The sequence below is a fragment of the Sceloporus occidentalis genome, unplaced genomic scaffold (assembly GCF_023333645.1).
Source record: "Sceloporus occidentalis isolate IW3139 unplaced genomic scaffold, rSceOcc1.0.p SCAF_5, whole genome shotgun sequence".
NCBI lineage: Eukaryota > Metazoa > Chordata > Lepidosauria > Squamata > Phrynosomatidae > Sceloporus > Sceloporus occidentalis.
In genome coordinates, this window is record NW_028316985.1 from 104,533,172 (window position 1) to 104,546,434 (window position 13,263).

General features: G+C 38.5%; 1 protein-coding gene across 2 annotated transcripts in view; it reads right to left on the reverse strand.

Moving 5' to 3' along the window:
* Nucleotides 1–2,344: 2,344 nt before the first annotated feature.
* LOC149312619 (semaphorin-3E) overlaps nucleotides 2,345–13,263 on the reverse strand; it is a 208,306-nt gene continuing 197,387 nt past the window's right edge. For both annotated transcript variants that reach the window (XM_089525013.1, XM_089525012.1), the window contains exons 15-17: nucleotides 12,021–12,088; nucleotides 6,514–6,653; nucleotides 2,345–4,785 (exon numbers count right to left, since the gene is read on the reverse strand). In XM_089525013.1, the coding sequence (XP_089381139.1) occupies nucleotides 4,330–4,785; nucleotides 6,514–6,653; nucleotides 12,021–12,088 (664 nt within the window). In that variant the 3' untranslated portion in view covers nucleotides 2,345–4,329. The remainder of the gene's footprint in view (nucleotides 4,786–6,513; nucleotides 6,654–12,020; nucleotides 12,089–13,263) is intronic.

Consider the following 13,263-nt stretch of genomic DNA (forward strand, 5'->3'; position numbering starts at 1 on the left):
TCTGCTGTTATGGAGATTTTCAAACCTGGAAGAATCACTGGTAAACATCCCTGAAATGTGAAGGAAATGTGCATGTATGAACGCCTGGTGTGCTTCCTTAATTGTCATGGAATTGTTGCTCCCTCTAGCATCCCAGAATCGTCTCAAGGGGAGCTGATTTTCTCTGAAAGCAAAGTTTCTGTTCAGAGGAAATCTGCTCCCCTTGAAACAATTTAGGGATGCTCGAGGGAGAGACGATTCCATGACAATTGAGGAAGAGCACCAGGCGTTCATACACATGTGCTTCCTCCATGTTTGAAGGATGTTTCTGGGGCGAGATACCAGTGATTCTGCCAGGTTTGAAAATCTTCTATGATGAAAGCATGGCATCTTACAATCGAAATTAACAAAACTATTCATTGGCTGCTACTAGTGTTCATGTCAGTGGATCTATAAATCAGTTCTAAGTTTTAGTTGGAACTTTAAGGGGCCTGTCCAAGGTGCTGAGCCTATTCAGGGGAAATGGTTAATCGGCTTGGATAGTTTACTTAAAGTTCAGATTATCTCCCAAGCAGATCCAATTGCCTCAATGTCACAGATGCCACCAGATGCCACGTAAATTATGTGATGATCCTACCCTCAAATTTGCTTAAGTATCTTATTAGGGGCTTTCTTACAGGTTTGATATTTACCAGGAACAAACATTAATCAGAATGGATACTGTAGTTGAGAGATAAGAAGAAGACTAGGAATTGGAAGGGCAGTGATGAAAGAACTGGACAAGTTTAAGATTAAAGATAAAGTACTAAAGTTAGAACACCATGATATTCCTCATCACTATGTGTGAATGTGAGAGCTGGACAATGAAGAAAGCAGATAAGAAGAAAATCAACCCATTTGGTGCTGGAGAAGAGTGTGGAAGATACCATGGACTGCAAAAAAGACAAACAAATGGATCCTAGAACAGATCAAGCCTCACCCTTAGAAGTCAAAATGATCAAGCTGGGGCTGTTGTACTTTGGCCACATCATGAGAAGGCACAACTCATTACAAAAGGCAATAATGCTAGGAAAGGCAGAGGGTAGTAGAAAGAGAGAAAGATGGCACACCAGGTAGCTGGACTCAATTAGGGAGGTCCTGAGCATTAATCTATAAGTCTTAAGCAGAGCAGTGGAAGATAAGGGGTCTTGGAGATGTCCTATTGCCAGGTTTGCCATGGGTCCAGGTCAACTCGAGGGCAGTTAACAACAACAACAAACACCTTTTCAGGTGCAGCAATAGAATTATTTTTCTAGAGGAACTTCATTCCTGCAACTGCTGGGCCAGCTGTTAGTGAGCTATACCACAAATAGAGAGGTATTTGTAGATTAGAATTTACTAGCATTTGCAAAATTCAAATGTGGCAGGAAAGAAAAACCGACAGATTTGTCCATCCCCATTAGCTATGGGTAAGAATTTAATTTCAGTTTGTTTTGATCAAAATTACCAACATTTGTGAAAGTAAAATGTGAGAGAAAAGGAACCTGGCCAGTTTTGCCCATTGCTAGGTACCAGAACCAATCACATGGAAGATTTTCTAGACCTGTAAAAAATAGGCTTTGTTTAGTACGAATGAGCCAGGTCCCACTCCAAGCAAGAATTCTGACCCAGGCAGTATCTGTACTGCAGAAATAATTCAGTTTGACACTACTTTAAATTTCATGGCCTAATGCTATATAATTCTGGGATTTATAGTTTGGTGAGACATTTAGCCTTCTCTTTCAGGGAACTCTAGTGCCACAACAAACTACAATTCCTAGAATTCCGTACCATTGAGTCACGGCAGCTAAAGTGCTGTCAAAGTGGATTATTTCTGCAGTATAGATACAGCCCCAAAATTAGATATAGGCCCTTGTTCAAATCTGCCCTTCCATGAGACAGTGAACATAATTTTCCCCATTCACAAAATAAGAAAGTTAATCACTCACCTCTCAATATTAGGTTAAATCAGAAAATAAGGCTGCAGTTCTGACAATGACCTGGAAGCCATTGAAATCAAGGGGACTTACCTCTGATGAGACATGCATAAGACTACATTATTGACGTTCAGAACAAATGCATCAGCAGAAAGTACTCTTAATAATTAAACTACCTCAGAGGGGGGAAAATAAGATTAAATCATAGCTAGGGTAAATGAGATTAAAAACTGTGAGCAGAAAAGGAAAAGAAAATGACTGAAGAAGAATATGTTAAAACAATTTGAATTAGTTATGTTCCAATGAAGTGGGAAACTTGTCAAGGATGAGAGGTGTTGCTTTATATTTACAAAAACAAGTAGTTTTACTAGAGCACTGCTCTATCATGTTATGCTGATTTGAAGGACATATATAACAAAAAATGAAATGTTCTTTCTTCCCACAAGAGGGCACCATTATTAATCTTATGGATTCCAAACAGTTTGCTCCAAGTGTAGCTACATTCTGACATCTTACACAAAAATGGTCAACATTTTGAGCAATCAACATATGTTCCGTGGCTGCTGTTCTGGTATAAATGGAAACAATATTCCAAATATGGAAATTATTATTTTTGTTGGACATTTAACCATAGTGATGGCTTTGATGATGGGCTGGAAGTGGTTCTGATGATATGTGTACTGTATATTAAAAGCATCCATGGTGTGCCAGCTCTATCGTAAACTCAGTTTTAATGCTTAAGCAAAACCAATCCTGTCTTGAACTCAGGTTTCTGCTGGGGGCTGGTGGGGGATTGTGCTAAGGGTGGTGTTCCCCTGTGTATAAATAAGTGGGAGAGGGCTCTGACATTTCAAAATAAATACAGTGACAAGGGAATGGATTATCCCTTTAATTTGCATATCATTATCATAAACATGGCAAATTGTACATTACATTTGTTGGGCACAGAGAACTTGCTCTGAGTAAGAATATTCTTTTCATGAAGTTATTATCTTTTTTTTTTTTTTTAAAAAGGAAACTCAAGTCACTTTTTAAATAATCCTTGATACACAGATGAAGAAAAAATAAATATTTGGGGCCCAATTCATCTGAAATGAATCAGTACCCCATTACTGGATTAATCACAATTAAATTTCAAAATACTGCAGTCAAGAAATCATAAAACTAAGAATGGGGAGGGCAGCTAGGAAAGTACTAGAAAATATCTTAAAATGTAAAGACATACAACTGAGCACGAACGTTAGACTCATACAAGCCATTGTATTCCCTGTTACCATGTATGGATGTGAGAGATGGACAGTTAAGGAAGCGGATAGGAAGGGAATTAATTCATTTGAGATGCGGTGCTGGAGAAGAGTGCTGAGGTTATCATGGACTGCCAAGAGGTCAAATGAATAGTCCTAGAACAGATCAAACCAGAAATCTCTCTGAAATTCGTTACACATATGTTCAAAATACTTACATCTTTCAACTCAAAAGGAATATTACCTTAGGATAGGGGAAGCAGAAAGAGAGGAAGGTCACATGGATGGATGGATTCTCTTAAGAAGATTATGGGTATGAATTTGCAGGACCTGAGCAGAACAGTGGAGCATACAGAGTCTTGGAGATGTCTCATCTGCAGGGTTGACATGGGTTGAGATCGACTCAAGGGTGGATAACAACAACAACAAAAATCTAATTCCATTGATTTCAATGAAAGGTGGTCATGGTTCACCTTTACCATATTATATTCAATTATTAATTTTGTTTACTATTTGTTTTTGACAAATAGAACACATTTATAATCAGAACAATTTATTTATGAGTCTTCACCATTTCTGCTCTTAGCTGTTGCTGTCGTCACATATTCAAACTATTTTCTGCAACAATTAGAATATAAACATGCTGTTTAGAAATGAAAACTGGGATTCTAAGGAGTCCAGGAAGGGCCACACAGGGTTTGACACGTTAAAAATCAGCAAGACATTTGTGAAATAAAAAAAGAAATTATACAATACATTGTTGCTTTGCTTATCAAATTATCAGCATTTGAGTTCACTTAAATATCCCCACAGCACACTAGAATATACATCAGAAGCATGGTCCATGCTTGACTACTTGGTCTAAAGGTTGAACAGGATGATTGTTAGGTTGTTCTTAAATGAAAACTTAATATGGAATGATATTAAGCATTAATATCTACAAAAATCTGCATTAAGCAGATTTTTTTTAAAACGCATCTAAACAAATGCCAAGTCTATAACTTACTAAAAACACCTTTGTTCATTTCCAGTCTCAACATTTCAGATATATATAAACTTGTATTAATGACCAAATCCAAGACCAAATTCCCTTTCCTTAGGTCCAAACAAAAACAAATGCTCTCTTGAATCACTGGGGATTTCTCTCCCTATCAAGAGTCAGCAGTGTGCCTGGGAACACGGTAATGGTCAGGTTTGATGCGTGCCTTCTTCTCTTGTGGATTGGCGTACTTCCACTTGGATGGAGACATCTTCAGCTTTTTCCTTTTCTTATCTGTGCACCACACTTTTTCACAGTATTCCTCTACTCTCTGGAAATTGCTATAACCTATAAGCTGCAGAAATTCTTTGTACCATGGCCTTGAGCCATGGGGAATGCTACTCTGTACAGGACATGGCATCTTCTGAGAGACATGATCCTCCTCATAGTCTTTGTTAAACATGTCATCTACACGCTCCTCTTCCACAACCTCAAGTGTAATTTTTCTTATTGTATGGATGATACTATGTTCCACTGTCTGGCAGAAATATGTTCCAGCATCCATCCTGTGAAGCCGTAAAAATAAGAGCCCAAGGTCCACTTTGAGAACCCGATCATCAGTCTTCACCTACATATAAGACAAAGAGAAAATTATATTATACAGTGAAAATAAGGGAGGAATACAATGGGACTGTAAAATACCACCCTCATGCATATACATAATCATAGTGACCAATGAATGATTGATTGGCGGAATCAGAGAAATGAATATAAGAGAAGTGAATTAGTCTAACAAGAATTAAATATTGACAGGATCACAAAATTATATGGTGCCAAGTGGATGACGCCTTGATTATATTGGAGAGGTGGGATATAAATTATGATGATGATGATGATGATGATGATGATGATGATGATGATGATGCCTGGAGAAGGTAATGGAAAGTACATCAAGTGGCATTTGTGGGTCGAAAATGTAAATCTTCTAAACATTATTAAGCACTTCCAGTTTCAAATATCTTGGGCCAGAATCCAGCCAAATGTTAAGCACTTCACGGTGTCACTAATTTTAATTAAAGAGAGCTAACTTTAATTAGAGAGAATTAAGCTTTCTATTGAAATTAAACATCATTGCAGCAAATTTGTGTTAGAACTGCAGCAAAGTGAAAGCTCTATAAAAGACTGGAGAGTGTTTTCAAAGTATAGCATGGCATAGGCATGGCTCACTTGTGTCTTGCATTACTTATATGTGTGAGGGAGATTTACTGATGCTAGTGAAGCTCTAATGAACCATGTTTGAAGAAGAACTTAGGTTGATCATGAAAACCTTTTCTTCAAAAAAGAAATGAGTCTTGTTATTTACTGAATTATTCTCCAGCTTTAAACTAAAAGTGGAGCTGGAGATTAGCTGTTTGTTTGTTTTGCTGAAGCTGCTCCACTAGCTTGTATGGAGGAGACAAACTGCAGTGTGGGGAAAGTCCACTGATCCTCAGCAAGAGAAAAATCTTTGTCTTCTCTTTTAGATGGGGCCCCTGATGGAACTGCTTTCTCAGCACAAGTCAATAGAGAGGATGTAACTATGGGCCCATACAGACAAGCCAAAATAAAGCTGCTTCGGGTCACTTTGGAGGTATGCTGTTTAAATGACATACACATCTTAAGAGACCAGAAGCTGTGCTCCATTCCTTAGGGTTGGAATGTGGCTTTGGTGCGGCTTCTGGCCTCTTAGGACGCATGCATCATTTAAACACCATACCTCCCAAGTGACTTGAAGCAGCTTTATTTCAGCCTGTCTGTATAGGCTCTATATTAGCTTGTGTGAAAAGGAGAAGGCTCCTGCATCCATCAAAATGTACTGGAGACCACCTTTTTGGGCGCATGATGATCTTAGGTAATTTCTGAGGCAGATTCTGAGGAAGGGAAGTAAATCTATTATGGCTACATATTTTTTATGCTCAAGCATGTGAACTGGCCCTAAAAGGAAAGATTCTGTGACATTTTAATATAACAAATCTATACCTATACCAGGAGATAGACTGGATATAAATAAATAAATAATAACAAAACAACATGGCTATATATAATTTTAGAATACTGAATCTACAGGCTGCATAATGTTTCTTATACCTTCTTTCAACATATAATACTTTACAGAATGAGTGTTCCTTTTTTTATTTAAAAGTGCCACAGAAGAACAACATTACAGTGATGGTGGTGGTGGTGATGATATGAGAGTTATGTTTATCGTGTGCATTGTATGAGACTGAAGGGAAGGAATTGTTACAGAAGTATGCAAAAAAATTAAATTGAAATCCTGGACAAGATAGGCTTTTCTTTGTGTTCAATGAGAAAATACCTCTTCTTTACGGGCTTCATGTGCTCTCTGGACAAACCAGATCACTTTTGCTTGCAAAGTTCTAGGGATACATTCAAGCAGAGTGCTGTTGTATTCTATTCCATACACCAGCCGCTCCTCAGTCTTATCTAGGACTTCCCCTGTAAAGGCAAACACACATAGACAAGCCTCTCTCAGTCACACTGAGCTTTCTCCAAATCACTAGGAAAATATGTGGATTTCATTTCTATACAAATAACCTTCATAATAATTAAATGTAACAATCACCACTGGACTAGTTTTCTGAACATTTTTAATTGCCATCATTTCCAAGGCCACAGCATGTCACCATTGGCTTTAAAGAAAAAATCTGAAGTTGCTCAGGTTATTGAGAGCAACCTTTCCCATTGTTCTTGGCAAAGGTGCTAACAAAGCAGGACTTGCAAACATTTCCTTCAAATATTAGGTTTTTAACATATGGATCTTGACATTCAGGTTGTGAGATACTTGAAAATTTAATAATGGTGACATGACTGTATCCTTCACAGAGCAAATTAATGGCATTTCATTGTATTTCTAAGGTTCTTCAGATTAAGCTTCATTAGAGTAAGCACAGAGGGTTTAAACTTTTAAACTCACACAAATCTGGAATTTGGAAATATTACATATGTGTGATATATGAATGTTTGTTATGAGCTTCTCAAAGTATTTCATGGTGCTTCTGATCAGTGTTAGAAAATAAAGAACTTAAGAAAATACTAAAGAAAGAAAGAACATTAAAGACTGAAATTCTACACTGAAATCTACATTGCATGACTTTATGAATCTCTAGCTACATTGCAGAAACACAACAAAATCCTGTTAGTTAATCGCAAAGATGGGCATCCAGGGACTGGTAAGAGTGTGCCAATGTGCCTCTGCCACTTCTGATGCATACCAGGTACTTCTCAGAACCATTGAGCATTCCTTTTCTCCATGCCACAGATGTACATCTGGGCACACGGCAGTTAAAGAAGGTGTCAAAACTGCTTTACTTCTGTAGAATGGATACACCAAATCAAGTTGTTTCACCAAATCAAGTTGTGTGTAATACATTTTATATTCTTAAAATAATAAAGTAACTTTAAATATGTCAACACTGCTTAAATAATTACTGCAAGTTTTTTTAAAGTCACCATATTTGTTTTGGTTTCCCCCCCTTAACTCCACAAGGGGGGAAAACTCATTTAGATCAAAATGACTAGATGTTGGCTGGAATCCAGTATAGTGGTGACACTATACTGGTGTGGCTACAGTGTCATAGGCAGTAGTGGTAGATAAAGGGGCAAAGGTAAAGAAGTCACAAATAAAGGCAGGTAAATAGGCATTGAAGGAAAATGCCATTTGGGGCAGGCAGATTTTCTCATTACTCTGTACATCCCTGGAAAAAGTACAACCATTAAGAGTACAACCATTATTGTATGAACATTTGTTGTTGTTGGGTGCCTTCAAGTCATTCTTCACTTATGGTGACCCTAAGGCAAACCTATCATGGGGTTTTCTCGGCAAGGTTTGTTCAGAGGAGGTTTGCTTTTGCAGGAATGTAGCCAGGATTTTAGGAAGGGGTGGGGTGGGGTTCCAGACTAAATGTCACCATTATAATGGGGCACACACCATTCATTGTATCTAATGGAAGGGGGGGTCTGGCCCCCGCCCGCCCTCCCCGGCTATGTCCCTGGCCTTTGCCTTCCCCTGAGGCTGAGAGCATGTCACTTACTGCTGATCACTCAGTAGGCTTCATGGCCAGGCTGGGAATTGAACCCTGGTCTCCAAAGTCATAGTCCAACGCTCAAACCACTATGTCATGCTGGCTCACATAATTCTAACCATTTCACATCTACTGTATAATAAAATGATTTGACTGATTATATCTTCTGAAATTAAACCTCAGTCCTACAAGACTGACCATATATGATTGCAAGGCTATCTATCTATCTATCTATCTATCTATCTATCTATCTATCTATCTATCATCTATCTATTGTGATAAATCTATCACACCTATTGATGCAGAAAATTCTATCTCTTTTTTGAAATCTCGACCCATCTTGTGTCACAAAAATTAGACACAGTTATCACATTGGACTTTACAATAATGTTGAGATTTCCCATTCAGCTAGTAGCACCTAACAAGAACATTAAAGGGAAGCATGATGATTCACAACATGATGGCAGCACACTACCCATGTCATTAGATAACACTAGACATGATCATGTGGGAGCTTATCATGGTTTTTAGGATTGAAACTGGTCTTGTCCATTATTTAAAACTAAGTGACATCTAATATTTCCTCCACTTACTGAAAAATATAATACAATAATACTGTTGAGCATAACAGATGTTCCTTACTCCAGAATACTGAGCTGTACTTCCACTGAATAATTCAAGTGATTCATCTAAATTCTCATTAAATCCTGTCTCAAAATCCTAGCTCTGATGGTCTTTGCCCTTATTAAGTAGGACTGAGGCTGCATCCAAACTGTATAAATAATCCAGTTTGATGCCACTTTAACTGTTATGGCTTAATGCTATGGAACTCTGGGAACTGTAGTTTGTTTTGTAGTTTGAATTAGAGCCAAGTTCTGGTGCCACAACAAACTACAGTTCCCAAAATTTCATAGCACTAAGCCATGGCAGTTAAGGTGGTGTCAAACTGGATCATTTCTGTAGTGCAGATGCAGCAAAAGGCTCCATCCTATAAGACAGTTGTTCCCAAACTTTGTTCCTTCAGATATTTTGGACTTCAGTTCTAAGAATTTCTGATGGTTGGTCCAACTGCCTGGGGCTTCTGGGAGTTGAAGTCCAAAACTCTTGGGGAAAAAAGTTTTGGTACCACTGCTCTAAGACTGAAATTTAACATCATCTGTTCTCTTTTTATCCAGGCTAAGAGCCTAGTTGAACTTTCATACACATGAGATAAATGCAGTCCATAGGACAAGTGCTAAATAACAAGCTTCAGCATTAAAGATCTGATGGATCAACACTTGAATGATTGCCACTCAATAAACTGTTATTCTTTGCCCAAAAATTATTCATCTGCTGATCTTTACAAAATGCACACACTTGCTAAAAGATCTTGCACTTCTTTGCAAATTACAAAACATATGGCCCATTAAATAGTAATTTCCTTCCTGAACAGGTCTCTCTTATATGGCTTTTTTGTATCGGATTGGTGATTGTATTGTTAATCTATGTTTTGAACAATAACAGAAGGGCAGAGTGATTTTTTTTGTCCCCATTTTGTGATCATCTTTTGGAAAGATGTTTAATGGAGAAAAAAGCATTTTGAAAAATGAATCTACTGCGCTGTCATCCAAAGGTCCTTTGAGTGACTTTAAAGCATATCTAGACATCCAGGGCATTTTATAATTAAATCTGACAATATGCTACATATTCCCTAGCATCAAACGCTTCAGAGAATTGTGCTAAAACTCAAACACTATGGAATTTCCACACATCACAGAACAAATGTAGAAAACATTTATGTTGTGGAGTATTTCCCTTCCAAATTCTAATCTGGCCTTCAGGACAGGATTATTCAATCAAAGTCTTTTGTTTTTAGCAAAATTATCTAGCAGAGTTGGGGGTGGGACCATGATCTTTAAATTAATTGGGACAGATCCATAAAATGATTGCTGCTATCTGAATGACACAGCTGACATTCTGTAGGGGTTCCACTGGATAGAAGCAAGTGGGTTTTAATTCTCTCCCACCCACCCGGAGCCCCAGTGTTAAAGATAACTGCCCTACATGTAACTATTGGATTTAGGAAAAAATAAAGTTTTTATACTAAGCCTTTTAACCATGTGTGGGGGGCAAGGGAACCTACTGATAAAAGCACTGCAAAGTTTTCACTTTTGCTGGTGGACAAGGATACTACAAAAGGAGTAAAATGCATTACAAGATGGCTTAGGTATGCCATAGGTATTCCAAAACGGAGTTACTGTAGTTACAGGTAATTTGTTATCTAGAACGTAATACTGCCAAGCTGTAAGAAAGCAGCAGACAGGAAGGTAGACCAAGGACCTTACCGCACAGGCTCCCTGAAACGGAATGAGAATGGAACGGAAGGCTCCCCAGAATGAAAGGGAATGGAACGAGTGGGGGGGGGGGTGCATTTTACTGCACACAGAAGTCCCTCACTCGTTCTGTTCCCTTCCCTTCTGTTCCCAATCCATCCCAGTGGAGGCAATTTTTGAGAACTGTTCTCAAGAGAGAAGACAAGGGAACAGAACGAGTGAGGGACTTCTGTGTGTAGTAAAATGCATCCCCCACTCGTTCCCCATTTGTTCCTGTCCCCTTCCATTCTGTTCTCATTCCGTTACAGGAGCCCCTGTGCGGTAAGGTACTATCTAGGCAGAGATACTGATACAGTTGCTAGCAGGCTGATGTAACAACAAAGCCTGAAGTTAGTTTCTGCCTAAACAAAGTAAAAGATCAAACCTGGAAGACTTTATAGCCAAGCCAAGTTAGGAGGAATTAATTGGCTGAACTGATGTGTGTGTGCACACATATGCATATGCACGTACCCTATTTCTCAACTTTGAGGCTCCAAAAGTGGCTAAACAGATGGGACACAAGCAGCCATTGTAGACAATTGTCAGGGTACAAAGTTACATCATATAGCCAGGTTATTCCACAGAAAAGTTTCTCATTACAACATAGGGGCTGTACCAACAGCCCGTTCATGGGCAGCTCTGCGCCACCCCTGGTAGCTCTGGGTTGGGGACACAGCAGCTGTATGTCATGCCCCCAACCTGGTGCAAATAGAAGGGGCACAATAAGGGTTGCAGCACGGCCTTATGACACCCCTTGTGCACAGCACCATTTGGACGCTGCACACAACATCATCATGGCTCATGCCATCTGGATGAGCATGCACCAAGATGGTGCCCGGGGTGTGCGGTAGGGTTTCTGAGCATGTAAAAGCTCAGCACCCATGCAACCCTAGTTCATGCTCAGGCCGGCACAAAGTGCCAGTCTGTCCAGGCCCTTAGTCTTTTATGCCTGGAATAATACAAAAAGAATAGTCTGAAAGATACTGCAAGAGATATATTTATACTAAAACAATCCCTTGGATCCTTGATTTTTCAGCTTATTTTATTTAACATAACTCCAGAAGATAAATCTACAGGAATGCCCAGTTAGTCTAGTGAGATTTTATTAAAATGTTTAACATGTCTGTGGATTCTTCTTCTTAAAATATATATACTCTTAGACTCCAGGTATTTAATCACGTAAACAGAAGCAGGGAGCCATTTTCAGGCTAAACTGGTCCAGGGCCAGATGTTGAAAGCTGCATGCCAGCAGTGGGCAGAACCAACACCAAAGTTGCTAGCCATTCCCTCTCAAATGCTCCTCCTCCCCCCTCCCCGCGTAGGAATACTTCCTTTTCACATTGTATTAACTCATGTACAGACACACCATTCACACAAATACAGACACAAACATCTTAGTGTAGCATGCAAATGTATAGTGTGAAAATTACCAAGAAACTGCTGGCCAAAGCACTGCTGGGCTGCATTTCCGTGACGGACATCTTGTCTTCGGAAACGTCTAAGGAAAAGAGAAATAATTTAAAAAATTTAGATATTCAAGTTTCTGTTGTATCTTGCCTATATCAGCAGCCTTCGCCAATGGGAAGCTACCACACCTAAAGATTTTGTTCTAGGTGTTATCAGGAAGGAAAGCAGCTGGATTTTGTTTTAGAATTCATTTTTAGAATTTAAAGTATGGGATAGGAAGAATATTCCATAATATTCAAAAACTGTTTTTTTAAAAAACATGTTTTATGTGTGTTGAGCAAACCTTATGAGAAGAACCCTAGACTGACAAGAATTTTTGCAGGTCAGCATTTATTCTCTGCAAAATTTGCATGTGGATGGTTTGCACAGAAAACAGCATTTTCTACCCAGGCATTAATGTTTTTGTACTGAAATATTATTTTCTAAGCAAATGCTGTTTTCTGCACAAAACAATAATGTTCATCATTTGTGCAGATGAGTTCTGAATTATGCATAGCCTTCAAAAAATGTGTGGTTTTTAAATACTTTCATTTATGTACAGAGACAGGCTCTTGTTGTTGTAGTTTGTTGATGATAATGACAATGACAACAACAATGATGATAAACTCTCACATGTGACATATCTCTCCACATATTTTGAATTATGTAACCCAAGCACAGGTATGCCCTCTTGATAAGACCTAGGTTATGATTCACTTAATGGAGGGAACTGTCCATCTAAGGTCCTCAGAACATTTGCAAGGACACTCTTAAATTTATGGACTATGTGGTATCCTTATGTAAAATCAATTGATGTCTTTAGTGGCAATGTAGTATACAGTACATTCTGCAAGATACAATTGCTCTCTGTGGCTTCAGACTAAGTTAATAATCTTATCAGATAGATATGTGTAACTATTTTTCATTGATTTTTTGGGGGAAACTGATAAATTAAAAATGGCTGTTCTAAGTTCTCAGCCTTCAGTACAAGTGTAAAGTACTTTACAAGTCTTATTGTTGTTACTTTCACATCCAAGTAGGTTAAGTTGAGAAAAAAAAATATCCTGTGGTGGTGAAGAACAAATGGGCTGAACTGAAGTAACCTACTGTGCGCACAACACACTCTTTCTTTTTAAAGAACTAAACCAACATATTTTTTTATTCAAGAAAGCTGTTACTCATTGCTGGGTTTGAAGGAAGGACGGACTCATTGCTGAAAGCAATATT